The sequence below is a fragment of the Corythoichthys intestinalis genome, chromosome 8 (genome assembly GCF_030265065.1).
Source record: "Corythoichthys intestinalis isolate RoL2023-P3 chromosome 8, ASM3026506v1, whole genome shotgun sequence".
NCBI lineage: Eukaryota > Metazoa > Chordata > Actinopteri > Syngnathiformes > Syngnathidae > Corythoichthys > Corythoichthys intestinalis.
Window position 1 is genome coordinate 41,718,496 of NC_080402.1, and position 19,718 is coordinate 41,738,213.

General features: G+C 39.1%; 1 protein-coding gene across 1 annotated transcript in view; it reads left to right on the top strand.

Moving 5' to 3' along the window:
• The window catches only part of nomo (nodal modulator), a 30,859-nt gene extending 11,632 nt beyond the window's left edge, over nucleotides 1-19,227 (top strand). The window contains exons 15-31 of the mRNA XM_057843843.1: nucleotides 1,743-1,879; nucleotides 1,949-2,036; nucleotides 2,170-2,233; nucleotides 2,310-2,405; nucleotides 5,510-5,731; nucleotides 6,232-6,314; nucleotides 6,893-7,052; nucleotides 8,262-8,388; nucleotides 8,615-8,728; nucleotides 9,194-9,321; nucleotides 9,420-9,561; nucleotides 9,885-9,968; nucleotides 10,800-10,910; nucleotides 11,027-11,128; nucleotides 11,382-11,501; nucleotides 15,019-15,111; nucleotides 15,183-19,227. Of these exons, the coding sequence (XP_057699826.1) occupies nucleotides 1,743-1,879; nucleotides 1,949-2,036; nucleotides 2,170-2,233; nucleotides 2,310-2,405; nucleotides 5,510-5,731; nucleotides 6,232-6,314; nucleotides 6,893-7,052; nucleotides 8,262-8,388; nucleotides 8,615-8,728; nucleotides 9,194-9,321; nucleotides 9,420-9,561; nucleotides 9,885-9,968; nucleotides 10,800-10,910; nucleotides 11,027-11,128; nucleotides 11,382-11,501; nucleotides 15,019-15,111; nucleotides 15,183-15,314 (2,003 nt within the window). The 3' untranslated portion in view covers nucleotides 15,315-19,227. The remainder of the gene's footprint in view (nucleotides 1-1,742; nucleotides 1,880-1,948; nucleotides 2,037-2,169; nucleotides 2,234-2,309; nucleotides 2,406-5,509; nucleotides 5,732-6,231; nucleotides 6,315-6,892; nucleotides 7,053-8,261; nucleotides 8,389-8,614; nucleotides 8,729-9,193; nucleotides 9,322-9,419; nucleotides 9,562-9,884; nucleotides 9,969-10,799; nucleotides 10,911-11,026; nucleotides 11,129-11,381; nucleotides 11,502-15,018; nucleotides 15,112-15,182) is intronic.
• The last annotated feature ends 491 nt before the right edge of the window (nucleotides 19,228-19,718 follow it).

Below are 19,718 nucleotides of genomic sequence, written 5' to 3' on the forward strand. Positions count from 1 at the left end.
CCGGTCATAGTCTATTTTTACCCGTCACTTAAATTTTTAAAATGATAATGATGACATATTCAATAGTATTTAGTATTCATTCATTTTTAATTAATATTGTAACGCTTGCTTGGCGGCGAAAAATTAGACACGGAAGTCGTGGTATTTTTCTCCCTTTTTACTCTGCTTACCGCCAACAACTCCGCCCCCAAAGAAAAAGAGGCAACGATATAGACCCCAATCACCAACGTCACACAATGATCTTAATTGTGGTTGTCAGCCCAAAATCTTCTAAATATATATTAAATGCATCTTACCAGATATAAAAAGACTACTACATAGTCTGTGGTGATCGTTTGGTGCCCAGATTTCTTGTCGAATTACAGCAGTCCATCTCGCTCTCATCTTCGGGTCTCTCAGAATACGGTCGAACTTCAAGTCTCTCCGTCTATCTTCTCTGTTACAGCAACCAACCGCCACACACGCCTTCACCATTTTGATTATTAATATTAACGAGCAGAAAAACACGCCGTAATAGGAGGCATGTACGTAGCGGTAATGTGTAAACATGACGAGCTGACACACAATATGACGGCTCCGGTCAGGGGGGCGGAGTTGTGACGTCATGTGATTGGGGTCTATACACAGGCGACAATCTTGTCCATCAATTGGATGACGTGCTGGCACACCGGGTGCACCAATAAGAACCTCGCGTTGATGTGTCAATCACGGTGCCGCCGCCAGACCCCGGTGACGCTACAATATTCTGACAGAAGAGCCAACGACGTCATGCATTAAGAGAGACAATAGCTAATTAATATGCTAACTCGCCACCCTGTGGTCTGGGGTGTGAATTGCAACCTGTCAAAATGACGGACGGACTTCAGTTTTTTCCGTCACCGTTTTAAAAAACCGGTCAACGACGGAAAATATCCGGTTAACGCGACCCCTGCTGACACTATAAGCTTAATGAAAGTGAAGTGCACTTTGTTTTTGTTTTTTTTTACTGAGTGTAAAGCTTACGGTTAGTGGCTTGGCAAATGTACTTCCGGTGAACATTTCAAAATAAAAGTATGTCATGTTCAGATTTATGGAGGCAATCGCATATACTTCAGATTTTAAACGAAGAATAAATGCAAAATGACACCCATTCTGAAAAATCTGATTGGTAATGATGATATGATGTAAGAAATGATATTTTAATTTGTTGCATGCGCACTTTGCAGGACAAGATGAGTCATTTTGGATCAAATTAACATTTTTAATGGGCTCTAATTGGCAGACAACAGAAATGACATTTGGGTTTCTCACCTATTTCCATATTCTTCTTTTAACTACTTTTTTTTTTTTTTATATTTGTTTTATTTAAGCATAACAATTTATTGCATTTGAATAGGTGATTTATTAGGATGTATTGTCACTATATTTGTGGTTAATTGGTAAAAAAATAAAAACAGGCAATGTTATCGCATATCGGCAATAATTTATGAGACATATATCGCCTACTAAAATTTGTTATCGCGACAGGCCTAGTATTACGTCAGAGCACAGAGCAAACCTGCCCTTAAATGATAACATTTTGCCCCTAACATTTGACAGTGCATCATGTGCAAGTGCATTTATCAATCTATTCGTGCCTGTGTGACAAGTAAATTTACTGTTTTTTTTTAAACTATTCACATAATTGAATAATTTCAATAATAAGTTTATCAATTGACGCCTCTAAATTATTTTTATTCCTGTCCTTATTTGACGTGCATTAGTAAGCATTTCTCATGAGGAGTGGTGTTGGAAACATAAATCCATGGAAGTCGAGGTTGTGGACACTGACATCTTGGGTGTTGAGTTCCGGCAAATTGGCTACATCCTGCGTTGCTCCCTCTCTCATGCCATCACTTTGGTCAGTAGATACAAACTCATAAACTGACACTGTGTGTATACACTCTTACATTCACTTGATCCTGTTTAGGAGTTCTTTCAGGATGGCAGCAAACCCGAAAATGTAGGCATCTACAATCTCTCCAAAGGAGTCAACCGTTTTTGTCTCTCCAAACCAGGTGGAGTCATTATTGTCAACATGAATAAACTGCATAAATTAAAAATTTATGAAACAAAAACTTCCAAGTGAGCAGGGGTAATGTGATCCATGTGGGTTTTAAGTATGTAGTCACCTAAAATTGTCCATTGCAGGTGTCTACAAAGTCACCCCTCGCTCCTGCCACCAATTCGAACAGGATTTTTACACCTACGATACGTACGAAAAACTACAGAGATTACCATCTATCTGTATTTAGTTCCGTCAGGCTGTACTATGTACCTTGTCTTAACAGCTCAGCACCCAGCCTCCTGACTCTTACTGCAGTGCGCCATCACATGACCGGCCTCATTACCACCGACAAGATCCTGGATGTCACAGTCACTATCAAGTAAGAATCATTAATGAATAATTGTTCCTCCAATTGAACAATCAGAAACACTTACAGTGGGGCAAATAAGTATTTAGTCAACCACTAATTGTGCAAGTTCTCCCACTTGAAAATATTAGAGAGGCCTGTAATTGTCAACATGGGTAAACCTCAACAATGAGTGACAGAATGTGGGAAAAAAAACCAGAAAATCACAGTTTGATTTTTAAAGAATTTATTTGCAAATCATGGTGGAAAATAAGTATTTGGTCAATACCAAAAGTTCATCTCAATACTTTGTTATGTACCCTTTGTTGGCAATAACAGAGGCCAAACGTTTTCTGTAACTCTTCACAAGCTTTTCACACACTGTTGCTGGTATTTTGACCCATTTCTCCATGCAGTTCTCCTCTAGAGCAGCGATGTTTTGGGGCTGTTGTTGGGCGACACGGACTTTCAACTCCCTCCTCACCCCAAGGCGTCAAAATGATAACAAGAACGATGAGCAAAAATCCCAGAACCACACGGGGGGACCTAGTGAATGACCTACAGAGTGCTGGGACCACAGTAACAAAGGCTACTATCAGTAACACAAAGCGCCGCCAGGGACTCAAATCCTGCATTGCCAGACGTGTCCCCCTGCTGAAGAAAGTACACGTTCAGGCCCGTCTGCGGTTCACTAGAGAGCATTTGGATGATCCAGAAGAGGACTGGGAGAATGTGTTATGGTCAGATGAAACCAAAATATAACTTTTTGGTAGAAACACAGGTTTTTGAATTTGGAGGAAAAAGAATACTGAATTGAACCATACCCACCGTGAAGCATGGGAGTGGAAACATCATGCTCTGGGGCTGCTTTTCTGCAAAGGGACCATGACGACTGATCTGTATAAAGGAAAGAATGAATGGGGCCATGTATCGAGAGATTTTGAGTGAAAATCTCCTTCCATCAGTAAGGGCATTGAAGATGAGACGTGGCTGGGTCTTTCAGCATGACAATAATCCCAAACACACAGCCAGGGCAACAAAGGAGTGGCTTCTTTAGAAGAATTTCAAGGTCCTGGAGTTGCCTAGCCAGTCTCCAGATCTTAACCCCATAGAAAGTCTGTGGAGGGAGTTGAAAGTACGTGTTGCCCAACGACGGCCCCAAAACATCACTGCTCAAGAAGAGATCTGCATGGAGGAATGGGTAAAAATACCAGCAACAGTGTGTGAAAAGCTTGTGAAGAGTTACAGTAAAAGTTTGGCCTCCGTTATTGCCAACAAAGGGTACATAACAAAGAATTGAGATGAACTTTTGGTATTGACCAAATACTTATTTTCCACCATGATTTGCAAATAAATTCTTTAAAAATCAAACAATGTGATTTTCTGTTTTTTTTTTCCACATTCTCTCTCATGGTTGAGGTTTACCCATGTTGACAATTACAGGCCTCTAATATTTTCAAGTGGGAGAACTCGCACAATTAGTGGTTGACTAAATACTTATTTACCCCACTGTAAGATTGGAAGATTATAAAATTTCCGTTACTGTCTCAGGGAGGGTGAAATCTTTCTGCCACAGTTATGCCTGTAAATTATATAATTTGTCTGTAAAATTCTTTGTTTAAGAAAGAATTTTGGTATTTCTTTACCACATTTGCAGTGAAAAAAACCCAAGTGGCTTATTAGCCTGAATGAGGTGTCATTTCTGTGAGTGATGCCGTATAACGTGCCATTCCTGCTGCCTATTTTTAGACACAGTAAACTCGCCAGTCTTTCCTTGTTTTCCTTTACAGCCACAGTGAAGCGCAGTGTTACATTGGCTTCCTCCATTTCCTGTTCTTTGCTTTCTAGAAATTTTGCCCTTTCTCATCTATTGTCTTTCGGTGCCTTTCTGTTCATCCCTGTTAAATATTTTTTCATATTGTTGCTTGAGTGTTCACAAAAAATTATAGAGACTGCAATCGAGTTAACATTAATAAATTATTTGATTGCTTTTAGCTTTAAACTTGCGGACGATGCTTCCAGTTGTGTCTCTTGAAATGTTTAGTCCTTCTGCTATCTTTTTATATCCATATCCTTGCTTATGAAGTGAAATGACCTCCTCTCTGAACTTTTTGGACAATTCCTTGGACTTCACCATGTTGTAAAGATGTAATTAAATGCCAAGAAGGGCCATGTGCCACAGTCCTTTTAAATCTTCTTTATTACTGCTCATTAGGGTTCCGTTCACTCCACTGTGGAGGTTGAATGATTTTGAGCACAAGTCTGCCTCCAGAAATAACACTAGTAAAACTTAGCAGACCCTTGGCAGAATTGTAGTTAACCGAACGCATCTACTGTGAACCAGTGCTGCACGACCCACTGCTTGTCAGCAAGATGTCCAGCAATGCTGTGTTACAGCTCGCTGCCAGCCAAGTTTGCTTTGTGCAAAATTACACAAAGCCAACATTATATAAAATACATTGCCACCTGACGGAATACTTATTTAGCTGTCCAGGGGTTGTAATTTATTTATTCACTGCTAAACCCAGAGGTAACGCTAAAATTCAGTTGGCCCTTGGTGGAATTGTATGAAATTGAAAATGGCGCATTTATTCTTGGCCACTGCTACACAATTGCCAGTGATGCTGCTTGCGGCTGTTCAGATAGATGGATGGATGGATAGATAGCCTTTATTGTCTCATAGGGAAATTCATTTTCACAGTCTGTCATTACCAACATTAATACAAAGCCACATCAATTCATAATAGACAACATTTAGGATGGACAAGGAGAACACTCAGACAACCGGCCCCTGTAGGGTTATCGTGGGAGTTTATTGAGTGCTGAGATGGCAGATGTCTCACCCTGCGTTACCAGACAAAGCCTAAATAACATAAACATGTGAAAGATTACATATTTGGGGGAATTGGAGACTAATTTATCAGCATTACTGGTTGGTGAAGTAAATTATGAAGTTGAAAATTGGCTAAATAGCCCCTGGCATTATACCTATCTACCTACCTACGAACGTTTTCGAAGATGAACATTGTGAGACTCAAAATGTGTGATGTGGTTATCATGGTGGAGTGATATAATCTTGTCTGCTGCTTATCAGTGTTTCAAAGCCCATATTTTAATGTTTCTCCATTGCCTGTCAGATCTTCCATTGAGAGTGAGCCAGCATTGGTTCTTGGCCCCCTGCGGAGTCTGGAAGAGCAGAGGCAGGAGCAGCAGTTGCAGGAGATTCAGTTGCGACGCTTAGAACGAGAACGACGAGCTGCTGAAGAGGAAGGGGCCGTCAAGGATGATAGTCCACCTATCCAAGAAAAGGCCGATGATCTGACAGGCCCCTTCCACTATGAGTTTTCCTACTGGGCCAGGTTGTTTGCAGTTAACATTTATTTTTATAGTTCATTTATTAATCTTACTTGTGTCATGCAATCAGTTACTGTAATTCCCACACTACAAGGTGCATCTGAGTATAAAACGCACCTTCAACGAATGGCCTATTTTAAAACTGTTTAGAGGTGCAGTTGTAGTTGTAGTAATAGTAGTGGTAGGGGTTGTGTTATGCATCCACTAGATAGAGCTGTGCTACAGTTAATTATGCCATGAGTAAGCAATATTGATCCATATATAAGGCACATCGAATTATCAGGTGCCCTGTCGACTTTTGAGAAAATTTAAGGGTTTTAGATGTGCCTTGTGTGCAGAAAATACGCCTCTCGAACAGTTAACCTTTTTCTGTTGAGTTCTTTTTTAGCAAATGTTATTATCTTATTTTTATTCACAGTCTTAAATGCCATTTGCTTTATTGTTCACAAAGAAAATTGATGTCAGCGCTTCAGGCTTGAACCTATGATTAATATTTACTTTTCAGGGCTGGAGAGAAAATTACAGTGACACCCTCCTCCAAGGAGCTTCTGTTCAACCCCCCTGAAGTGGAAGCGACGATCACAGGAGGTATGTTCCTTGACAACTGTTGTGAAGTGAAGTAAACTCCCACTCACAGCTGAACTGAAGTTTGAAACATTATTTTTAATTGTATTTGTTTCAATTTGAGACTCACTGATAATCATGCCACGGCAACCTTTAATGGGTGACTTGCTGTTTTGGTGTAAAACTAAACATTCTAAATTTCAACAAGTCTGCTATATTATACATTCAATCAAAAATCCAAGTGGTGATAAATGTGCCTTCTAGCCGAAATGTTGCTAGTTTTTTAACGATTTTAAATTCTCTCTGCTGAGTGAAGTACCTTCAGTATTATTCTATTTGATAATATGGTCCTCAGTTATTTAACTGTAAAAAGGGGCTTTTTTCCCCCCACCATAAATTTCTGGTGGAGATGAGATGATTGACAGTTGCACACCTTTGCGCTCTTATTTGTCATTTTTCCTCAGGCACAGTGGTCAGTCTCTTATAAATCAAATGAGATGTACAAGATCGAGCCAGAGATAATAATTTTTGTCATCTTGTAATGTTAGGGCATACTTGTAGGTTCAAGAAATATGACAAAGTACATTTTGTAAAAATTGCAGAGTCATGCCCTGGTCGCATGGTGGACATAATGGGTCGTGCAGGGCTTTTCCTGGAGGGCAAGGTGTCACCCGAGCTGCAAGGTGTTGAGATCTCCATCAGTGAAAGAGGAGCTACTTCACCACTCATCACAGTGGCCACCAATGAGAATGGTGCATACAGGTAGAGGAAAGCCTAGACTGCTTGATGAACAATCAATAGAAGTGTTGCAGAGTTAAAATTCTCAGGGCCTTGTCACCTGACCGCAACGTTATCTCAATATCTTATGGCCCATTATGAATGGAACTAATTGAGACTGACCTCTAGAATATAAAAAACAAAAACTTTTAAGTCTCATCCTAAAAATAGAGACGTCTTCCCCCTTGAGATAATCAGGAATGTTTTCACCTTTGAGGAGCTGATAAAATATTTAGGTGTAGCATACAGGCCTAAAAGTTTGGACTCACCTCATTCAATGCAAAACAAATTAAGGTCCCAACCCTATTGATAAAGTAATAAATTCCACTAATCAACCCTGAAAAGGCATACCTGTGAAGTCAAAAAACATTTTAGCTGACTCCCTCTTGAAGCTCATCTAGCAAATGGCAAGACTGTGCAAAAAAAAGTAATCGGAGCAAAGGGTGCCTATTTTAAAGATACTAGAATGTATACATATTTTTAGTTATCTCGCTGTTTTTTGCTAAGTTCATGATTGCACACGTGTTCATAGTTTTATTACCTTCACTGTGAATTTACAATGTAAATATTCATGAAAATAAAACGCACGAATGAGAAGGTGTGGTAAAAACTTTTGCCCTTTACTGTAGTTTACCATGCTGTTGCACATCTTTGGAACACCTGTAGTTGTGTTCTGACTCTTGATTTCACTATTTCAGCCCCAAAATAATAAGTACAACTGAACTGACATATCTGTGGTCTACAAAGAGCAGAGATGTCAAGCGAAATTTTCTCTTGATCCGCATTGTGGTTACAGTTTTTCTGAGTGCCTCATTATTTTGAACGTCATAAATGTATAACTACATTGTTTTTTTTTTTTTTTATTCCATTATTGGCACTTTACCTTTGATAGATATATTTGTAATGATTAACAATTTGAAATCAGAAGTCATGGAAAATACAAATTCGATCTAAAATCAAATTCGTGTGCACCTGTCGTTAAATGTATCTAATGGAACAGATTTAGTAATACATTTTTTGTAGTATGTGCTAAAATTGAGTTGGGGGGGGGGGTTTGCAGGCATTTTTTTTTTTTTTTTTTTTTTTTTTATCAAATGCCAAATCTCTGTAATACACTTTGTGAATGGCATGTTATACATGTATGAGATGTGTTGTCCGGACTCATTATCACATTCTTTCTCCACATCTTTGTAGCGTCGGTCCCCTCCACAGCAACATACAGTATGACATTAGTGCCATTAAAGAAGGATTTGTTCTGACTCATGTGGATGGAAGCCAGGGAGATTTCAAAGCTTTTGCTCTGGCTGGAATCACCTTCAAGGTACACTTTTAAATAACTTACATCTCAATAATTCACCCCCTTTACACCTGCTCTCATTAGCTGATTAGATGATTGACTGAATCTCTGCCGATTCTCTTAATTCATGTAACCTCTAGTTTTATTTTACCATACATTTATATTGTTTTAATGCAGTAGATTTAGCTGCTAACAATTTTGACTGTTTTTAAACATATTATTAAGTGCTGCTTTTTTGTGTGTATTATAGATAAAATCAGAAGATGGTCATCCATTGTCTGGAGTCCTCCTGTCACTAAGTGGCGGACAATTTCGGTCTAACCTCTTAACCCAGGACACTGGTCTACTCACATTCAATAACTTGGTAAGGAATTTATTTGACATTTTATGAATGCACATTTTAATAATTCAATACAAAAATTACGTCCATCGTAACTGTAATTAAATCCAACAGCATTTTGTCCATTTCCTCCGTTTCCATGGATTTATTTCATTTGAATTCTTTTCACCAGTAATAGCAAATGTTTTGCTTTCTGCAGTTTTATGGCTCACTTGGTCATGAGCATGAAATGTTTTTGTTTTGTTTTCTTATGTGTTATAAATTCTCAGCTTCTTTTTAAAGCAATAAATCCTCATTCGTTTTTATGCCAGCTGTAGAACCCCTTATTTTTATTTATTATTATTTATGTTTTTGTCGACACATCATGGTTGTTGAGTGTTGATGATGAGATACAAAATTATTAGTAACATGTCTGGTCACAAACCCACACTTTGTCAAAACATTATGGTTTGCTTTTCATTTGACATAAACACTTTTCATCCTCTCCAGAGTCCAGGTCAGTACTATTTCAAGCCAATGATGAAAGAATTCCGCTTTGAGCCAACATCCCAAATGATTACGGTAGAAGAGGGTCAAATCCTCAGTATCGAGATAACTGGGATTAAGACTGCGTATAGGTACTTTTGAGTTCTGTTCAACTTGTCTATAATGAACATTATAAAGCTCTATTTAACTGATTAAGAAAAAATAATTTACAATTCATTTGTGTTCACAGCTGCTATGGAACAGTGCAGTCTTTAAGTGGTGATGCAGAGAGGGACATTGCCGTAGAAGCGGTAGGTCAAGGAGACTGTAGTATATACAGTGAGGACACTGTCACTGATGAGGAAGGTCGCTTCAGGCTTAGAGGTCTGCTGGTAAGGATCCTTTTTTCACTTTTTTATTTAACAGACAAATGTGAAATATATTAAGTAGTGCTGCGCCATAAAAATATCTTATGTTAACACAAGAGGCACAATAGTATACATATTTGTGCAAATATAAGGATATTTACTATTAGAATGATGTATTAATATTAATTACTGTGTATTATATTTATTATAAGCTGTACCCATTTGTTTGAGATGTGTATCAGAGCACTTGCATTATTTTTTGAGTGGTAAAATATTTTTGTAATTGCAGTCATTTTGTACAAAATATTCAGTTATTTAGCTCATTATTCACCTTTTTTTTCCTGCAGCCTGGTTGCAAGTACCTGATCCAACTACGAGCTGAAGGTAATGACCACATAGAGAGAGCCTTACCACAACAAAGAGCCATAGAGGTGAGTCGCAAATCCGTTAGGTATGTACTTGTTTTTAATTTAATACTTTCCCATTTCCAACTCGACAGCACTTAGTACTTACTAGACTTGCAACAGGTCTACTCACCTTTGACTTGTTTTTTTCTGGCAAAATCAGTGATGAACCCAAGTTTTCAATAGATACTATATGAAGGACATAACCTTTTGCTCTATAGTCATGTACACTTATATTTGCTGCAATTAGGGAATGCATTGAAATATAAATTCTTGATAGAAACCGAAAAAGATTAAAAAAAAAAAAAAAGTTATAAAATTATACTTATTTTTTTTACCGATTAATTCTTTGGCTGGATCATTTTGTGAGCTGATATGTGTGTGAGCTCCATTTTTGCTTCTATTGTGATGTTTGGATTGTCCTATCTATCAAAAGAACTTTTAATTGCATCTTTAGCCTCATAATGGCATCCGAGCCTTAAAACCTCTATGACCTCTGCTTGAATTAAAATGTGTGAGTTTGTTTGGTCATAGGGTTGGACATCTACATCATTGTCAGTGCATCTTTTCACACTAAACTGTCAGTATGGGAAGGAATATTGCATGTAACCTACTGTACCTAGTCTCCATTCTGAACACCGAAACAAAAGCATAGATAATTCAAATCCTACTTGGAAACCGTTCACTTTATAATTTGTCCTCTTTTGAGAAGTGCAGCCGACTTAATCTCTCTTACAAGGCTGAAAAGGTCTTAATTCTTGTGATTCTCTCACTCCGTGACTCACTGGCAGCTTTATCTCTATTTGGAGTCCAAGCAGCATCTGCACACTCTGTAACAATGTTCACTGTCCTATTCAGGTTGGCAGCAGTGACATTGAGGGAGTCAACATCATTGCCTTCAGACAAATCAATCAATTTGACCTTAGCGGGAATGTCATTACATCCCCGGAACATCTAGCAACTTTATCGGTAGGCTAATTTTTAAATTAGTTGTTTAAATCACCTTGGCTTCATTCATGTGACAAAAATGTATAAGATCATTAAGGTTAACTAATTATTTTTCCCTTCCCCGAATGTCTGCTCAGGTGAAGCTGTACAAGAGTGACAACTTGGACAACCCCCTTCACAGTGTCTCACTGGGCCAGTCCCTCTTCTTCCATTTTCCCCCATTGGACAGAGATGGAGAGGTATCATCCTGCATTTCTATTGAAAAGTACATTGGGGGAACTGAAATTTGAATTATTCAGTGCAACATTCTTAAAGATTCTAACATAATTGCTTTAGATAATGTTTGATGTAATATTGTAGACTTATACAAAACCCTTAAATTTCTAATTTTGTCAGCTTGTGCTTTTCCTGCTTGTCAGGGGTATTATGGTGTGTGTTGTTTTTCCCTCAACTATTAATTATGTGATCTCCTATTTTTCCTCTTTTCATCAGGGCTACATTCTTATGCTGTACTCCACACTGTCCCACACACAGTATGACTACACTCTACCTCAGGTCTCTTTTACTTCTAGTGGTTACCATAAGCACGTAACCCTCACCTTCAACCCAACTGTAAGCAGTCTTATGATTCATTTTTTAATATATACAGTGGGGCAAATAAGTATTTAGTCAACCACCAATTGTGCAAGTTCTCCTACTTGAAAAGATTAGAGAGGCCTGTAATTGTCAACATGGGTAAACCTCAACCATGAGAGACGGAATGTGGGAAAAAAAACAGAAAATCACATTATTTGATTTTTAAAGAATTTATATCCAAATTAGAGTGGAAAATAAGTATTTGGTCACCTGCAAACAAGCAAGATTTCTGGCTGTCAAAGAGGTCTAACTTTTTCTAACGAGGTCTAACGAGGCTCCACTCATTACCTGTATTAATGGCACCTGTTTTGACTCATTATCGGTATAAAAGACACCTGTCCACAATCTCAGTCAGTCACACTCCAAACTCCACTATGGCCAAGACCAAATGGCTGTCGAAGGACACCAGAGACAAAATTGTAGACCTGCACCAGACTGGGAAGACTGAATCTGCAATAGGTAAAACGCTTGGTGTAAAGAAATCAACTGCCGGAGCAATTATTACAAAATGGAAGACATACAAGACCACTGATAATCTCCCTCGATCTGGGGCTCCATGCAAGATCTCACCCCAAGGCGTCAACATGATAACAAGAACGGTGAGCAAAAATCCCAGAACCACACGGAGGGACCTAGTGAATGACTTACAGAGAGCTGGGACCACAGTAACAAAGGCTACTACAGTGTTTCCCACAGGATTTTAGGAGACTGTGGTGGGAGGGTCTCTGACCATAGGATTTTTTGAAACTGTGGTGGTGGGCTGCATCGGAGTCGGACAGCCACACCATGTCGTGCCACGGCGAATTTTTTTTTTTTTTTTTTTTCCCCCAAGAAGAACCATAACAAAGATATATTTGAAATATTTCATTAGCTAGGCTAATGTTATAGCTCTCAGCTACGGTACATGTATGTAAAATGCGTTGCTGATTACAGCTACGTTACCCTATGTAATAATGCGACTTTTTTTCTCGTAGCAATAGTACGACTTACATCTCGTAGTGACTCAGGGTTGGCAACCCAAACTGTGGAAAGAGCCATATTTGACCCCCCCCCCCCCCCCAAAAAAAAACTGATACAGTATGTCTGGAGCAGCAAAAAATTAAAAGCCTTGTACAAGCCTTATAATTATCAATACTAGCTATATTAGCCTACTATAAAAATGAATAAGTTGGCTAGAAATACATAATTAGCCTTCATGATTAAATGTTTATTTTCCCTGCAGTGGATCCTATAGCGCACCACGTGACTACTCTGTTGTACGATGACACCACAGGTTTAACTTCATTACAATATTAATGAATTGAAAGAATGTTTGTATCATGTTTGTCCTCCTAGAAATCCTATTAAAACAAAAAATATATTTCCCTCCCCCATCTTTTTCCATTAAAAAAAAAAAAAAAAAAAAAAAAAGCTCCGAAGCAGCACTAAAGAGCCGCATGCGGCCCAAGAGCCGCGGGTTTCAGACCGCCGTCGTAGCCCTCCTTTTTCCTTTTTATTTGACCCTCATAAGTACTACATTACCACAACAATAACAGTCCTTCTGTCAACTGACCCATTTACAGGACTGGGGGAATTCTAATGGCCGTGTAAAGTTTTTCATGATTCGGTGAGAAGGTGAATAGTTTTTTCCCCGTTGTTCGTGAACTAAATTTCCACACAAACGCACATCGAGGTACCATTAACTTAGCAAGGAGAGGTATGAGAGTCATTTTTCGAGTGTCCCAGAGCTCGCGAAATTGGGGGGGCGGGGGGGCGCATTTATCAACTTTCGTCAGCCGTAATTGTCTGAAGTTGGCGCGTCGGTGTTGTGCCGAAAAATAGCCACTCCACGCGAAATGTCCCCCCGACGGGAGCGCCCACACGTCACTCGTACAAACAGCCTTTTCTTACCAATCGATGGACACGGAAACGACGTTCTTGTACCGTGAATATGTATCATTTTACTCTGCTTGAACTAATAAATACTTTACTGTGACCAACGCTCTGAAAATAGAGCAAGACTTTATTTTGGGCCCCGCCTCTCTGCGCAAGTTCAATCAAAGTTTGCTTTCCGTCCAAGACGGCCGTCCACCGCTCACTTTCGCCGAAAAGTCCGATCCAAACTATTGTAATGCCCCGGATATGGGGAAGAAGGAGAGAAGTCTGTATTTGCTTACCCACTTGATTGTGGTAACAATAATAAAGAAAAACAATAACAAAATAACAGCGGGCTGCTACGACATGCGACCGCTATCTCTCGCTATCTCGCTCGTTCTCCCATTCTTCCTACTCGTTCCCCTTGCGTCTCTTAAATGAATAAATAAATAAATAAAATACTACTCTAAAATGCTGCTCTCACTCGCGCGGGTAGTAGAGTGGAGTGGGCTACAGCTGTGTAATCGGCTGACTGACGCATCTGATTAGTATCTTCTTTTTTTTTTTTCGGCGGGGGGGGGGGGGGCGCAAACGAGACTGTGGCGGGCCCAAATGAGACTGTGGCGGGCCGCCACAGTCTCTTTCATTGGTGGGAAACACTGCTACTATGCACACAATGCGCAGCCAGGGACTCAAATCCTGCACTGCCAGATGTGTCCCTCTGTTGAAGCCAGTACACATCCAGGCCTGTCTGCGGTTCGCTAGAGAGCATTTGGATGATCCAGAAGAGGACTGGGAGAATACGTTATGGTCGGATGAAACCAAAATAGAACCTTTTGGTAGAAACACAGGTTCTCGTGTTTGGAGGAGAAAGAATACGGAATTGCATCTGAAGAACGCCATACCCACTGTGAAGCATGGGGGTGGAAACATCATGCTTTGGGGCTGTTTTTCTGCAAAGGGACCAGGACGACTGATCTGTGAAAAAGGAAAAAACGAATGGGGCCATGTATGGAGAGATTTTGAGTGAAAATCTCCTTCCATCAGCGAGGGCATTGAAGATGAGACGTGGCTGGGTCTTTCAGCATGACAATGATCCCAAACACACAGCCAGGGCAACAAAGGAGTGGCTTCGTAAGAAGCATTTCAAGGTCCTGGAGTGGCTTAGCCAGTCTCCAGATCTCAACCCCATAGAAAATCTGTGGAGGGAATTGAAAGTCTGTGTTGCCCAACGACAGCCCCAAAACATTACTGCTCTAGAGGAGATCTGCATGAAGGAATTGTCAGAATACCAGCAACAGTGTGTGAAGAGTTACAGAAAACATTTGGCCTCCGTTATTGCCAACAAAGGGTATATAACAGAGTATTGAGATGAACTTTTGCTACTTACCTAATACTTATTTTCCACCATGATTTGCAAATATATTCTTTAAAAATCAAACAATGTGATTTTCTGTTTTTTTTTTCCACATTCTGTCTCTCATGGTTGAGGTTTACCCTTGTTGACAATTACAGGCTTCTCTAATCGTTTCAAGTAAGAGAACTTAACTTGCACAATTGGTGGTTGACTAAATACTTATTTGCCCCACTGTACATTGAAATTGTAGCCACCCCCCAATCCCTGTGTTCTTTCCTGCAGCGCAAAATGCCTGACCAAGATGTCGCCCAGGGGTCCTACATTGCTTTACCCCTCACTCTCCTGCTACTGTTAGCTGCATATAACCATGAAAAGGTATCCATGCGCCAAATGCCAGCAACGGCATTTTAAACTTTGTTTACTCAAGTCCCAGACTTGTCTCGTAGGTCATCCCCTTACTTCTGCAAGTGATGAATCGCATTCAGGGTGTAAGGAGCATGACTCAGACCAGTGGAGACGGTGCCATCTTGGAAGAAGTCAAACGTCAGGCCAAGAGGCAGAAAGCCCGACGTACATGAGGCAAAAAACACCTAACACATTTTATTAGGCCACTATCATCAAGGCCGCAACTTGCCAAGTGACTGGTTAAACTAAATCTTTACTGCTGTTTTTAATCAGTGCAAGAAAGCCTGACATCATCCTCATTTTTTGCTCACACTCACTGGCGCAACTGATGTGCACTTCCATACATTTGTGGTCAAATTATGTAAATGTAATTAGTGAGAGCAACTTAAATTTATTTTTTACCATTCAAAAACACTTGATCATATAGTTGTGAGTCAGTTCAAAGCCAGCTCAAATACAATGCAAGAAAAATATGTTTTAAGAACTTGAGCATGTCACATGGCAGCTTTGCTCACAGGACAAAAAAAAAATTGAGAAACTGTTGAGAAACTAACATGGAGGGTATTTGAGATGCCATGTTGAGGTTTCGGTTTACTCAAATCTTATCGTTTTTGTAACACAAGGCACCTCATACCGGAGCTATTCAGTCACTAATGTTCAAGTGGATACTGTTTTTGTTGGATTCAAATGGCAATCTTGCTGTATTGTTGTTGTTGGATTTCAGAAATCCTTGATGTTAGTTTTGTCATTAACATTGAACAAGCCATTTTCCACACTTAATATTGATCAAGCATTTGTAAACTAAGTAAAACCAACTAGTGGGGACTCAACAAAAATATTGATTCATGAAAAATATAATCAAATTTCAACAAGGGTCTGTGCCCGACAGTGACCATTATACAAATAATAACAATGTAATTTCTTCATACACGGTCATGCATTGCAAGTGGCTGATTTATTATTTATTTTAACTCATTTAATCTTTGGCCAATTAAGTATATGTATGCTTTACTGCCTGCAGCATATACGGTGTGCGGCAAATAGTAAATTTAATATTCCTATTAATTCCAGTTGAAGTTTTCCAACTTTTGAAACCTGAACGTCTGCAACCCTGTGAGTGGTAAGTTAATGTGTTAATGTAATTTGCTAATGACCTCCATGTGGGGAAACTGCACTCGGATATCATGAAGTGATGTGATTTTCTCTGTTATGTCAACAGCAATCCACACCCCTGTGTTTCTATTTCTACAAAAAGTAGACATATTAGTTTTGACAGAAACATTCTGATGATAACTCTGTTGAACTGATTGTGAAACACTTTTCTGGGTTATGAAAATGTAGATTTTGATCATGTGTGTGTGTGTTTTTTTTCTACTTTCTGGGATTGTGGGTACTGAATATCAACTTGGACTGAGATTTTAATTTATTTACATGACTGATAAAATGTGAGTATGTAACTTGTTGTATTGAGTTCATTTTGCCTACACTTAAAGATTACCGTAGTCATTTTTTTTTTTCTTGGTCTGGGATAGAAAAAAAAAAAGACTAATAGTGAGTAACTGTTCTCTATTAGTGTGGGTAAAATTTACTTGATGAGTAGTATATTATTCATCTGGCCATAATTAAGGAAAAGGGTATATGATTTTTTTGTTTGGTTGGTTTAACACTCACTGTTGATAGTGACTTCAAGAGCCAAAAACACTTGAATTTGTACTTAAATCTGCACACTTTCAATGTATTATCAGGTAATATAATTTTATGGGGGATTTATTGATTGATTTGGTTGGGATGAATGGGCAAGCATGCCACTTATGATGAAATTGTCAACCAGTCTTATTTAGTTTAATTTTTTTTTTTAATGTTCATTAAATTGACAAATGATGTACTTGGCGCTTGTGTGTGGTGTTGCCTCCAGGGGGCAATATAATCTTAGACTGTTCTTATTGGGTGAATCGACCCTGCTAGACTTTTAGCAAAACACACTTTGTAAAAGATAACTTTTTGTTTAACTAGAAAAAGAATATACTTCAAAATTTACATTAAATGTCACTCAATGCATTGCCGAGTCATTGTCCAAATGTAAAGAAGTGCCTATATTAAAGACTAGCAGTTTACAAGTTTCAAGGGCCTTGGCATCTTTGCGTTGGGTGGCCATAGTGTACTTTAAAAAATGTCACACATGCAGCCAATGGTTAATGGCTAATAGTCGAAATACTACAAAGTTAACTGCAGTGGATATAATTAGGGAAGAGACTATCTGATATACAGTAGCCATTCAGTGTCCTCACTTGTACAAACTAGAAAATAATTATTAAACTCATCGCTACATTGTCTATATGGAACATGAATCTATGAAAATGGCACTCGAACTTGTTTTCAAAAGCTGGATTTTTGATGCCTCACTGTAGAGGCATGAGCTAATAATAGACATTATTTTTATAAGTTTGATTCAATCCAGTAATGAGAATCCTTGAGATGTAGAAGTGAATGAAGATGGTGGTCAATTGTGTGATAATCCACACCCAGTGGGGCTCCATGACTGCAGAGAAAATGCACAACAACGGATGTGATATCGCTTCCATAGATCTATTTAATTACCTTAGGTGTGTGTATCAAATCGGAGTAGAGATTATATTCAGACACACTTTGTTTCCATAAGTATTCACTCACAGGCCATCAGTCATGATTTTAAGCGACATCCCATTCAAAAATAATAGTGTTCAAGGAATTATAAACAGAACAGCTTCAACTCTTTGAGGATTTTTCACATGGATTTTTGGAGTGTGTGTGTGTGTATATAGTAGCTTTTGACCATTCAAAGCACATTTGTGAGATCAAACAGTGGTTTTCATGACAAGGCCTGAATCTCTTTTTTTTGATTGATTTTAATTAGTTCTTTGCTATTAATTGCTGTTTATTACCATAATTTATCTGATACCTTTAAGAGAAACAAATACACTGCTGGCCAAAAGTATTGGCACCCCTGCAATTCTGTTAGATAATGCTCAATTTCTCCCAGAAAATGATTGCTATTACAAATGCTTTGGTAGTAATATCTTCATTGATTTTGCTTGCAATGAAAAAACACAAAAGAGAATGGGGAAAAAATTTAAATCATTATTTTACACAAAACTCCAAAACTGGGCCGGACAGAAGTATGGGCACCCTTTGAAAAATCATGTATTGCTTCTCTAATTTGTGTAATTAACAGCACCTATTACTTACCTGTGGCACACAACAGGTGGTGGCAATTACTAAATCACTCTTGCAGCCAGTTAAAATGGATTAAAGTTGACTCAACCTCTGTCCTGTGTCCTTGTGTGTACCACATTGACCATGGAGAAAAGATAGAAAACCAAAGAACTGTCTGAGGACTTGAGAAGCAAAATTGTAAGGAAGCATGGGCAATCTCAAGGCTACAAGTCCATCTCCAAAGACCTGAATATTCCTGTGTCTACCTTGCGCAGTGTCATCATTAAAGCCCATGACACTGTCGCTAACTTCCCTAAATGTAGACGGAAAAGAAAAATTGATGAGATTTCAACAAAAGATTGTGCGGATGGTGGATAAAGAACCTCGACTAACCTCCAAACAAGTTCAAGCTGTCCTGCAGTCCGAGGGTACAACAGTGTCGAGCCGTACTATCCGTCGGCGTCTGAATGAAAAGGGATTCTATGGTAGGATTGGCAGGAAGACCTCACTTCTGACCCAGATACATAAAAAAGCCAGGTTGGAGTTTGCCAAAACATACCTGAGAAAGCCAAAAACGTTTTGTAAGAATGATCTCTGCTCAGATGAGACAAAAGTAGAGCTTTCTGGAAAAAGGCATCAACATAGAGTTTACAGGAGAAAAATGAGGCCTTCAAAGAAAAGAAAATGGTCCCTACAGCCAAACATGGTGGAGGTTACCTGATGTTTTGGGGTTGCTTTGCTATCTCTGGCACTGGACTGCTCGACCGTGTGCATGGCATTATGAATTCTGAAGACTACCAACAAATTTTGCAGCATAATGTAGGGCCCAGTGTGAGAAAGCTTGGTCTCCCTCAGAAATCATGGGTCTTCCAGCAGGACAATGACCCAAAACACGCTTAAAGAACCACTTGAAAATGGTTTAAGAGAAAGCAGTGGAGACTTCTAAAGTGGCCGGCAATGAGTCCAGACCTGAATCCCATAGAACACCTGTGGAACATCTGCTCACACTGCCAAAACCACTAGTAAATGGTTTACTGACCATAGCATTACTCTGCTCAATTGGTCTGCCAACTCTCCTGACCTGAACCCCATAAAGATTCTGCAGGATATTGTGAAGAGGAAGTTGAGAGACACCAGACCCAACACTGTGGATGAGCTTAAGGCCGCTATCGAAGCATCCTGGGCCTCCGTAACACCTCAGCAGTGCCACAGGCTGATTGCCTCCATGCCACGCCGTATTGAAGCAGTCATTTCCGCAAAACGATTCCCGACCAAGTATTGAGTGCAAAGCTGATATAATTAATTGAAGGTTGACTTTTTTTGTATTAAAAAACACTTTTTTGTATTGGTCGGATGAAATACATATACAGTATATATATATTTTG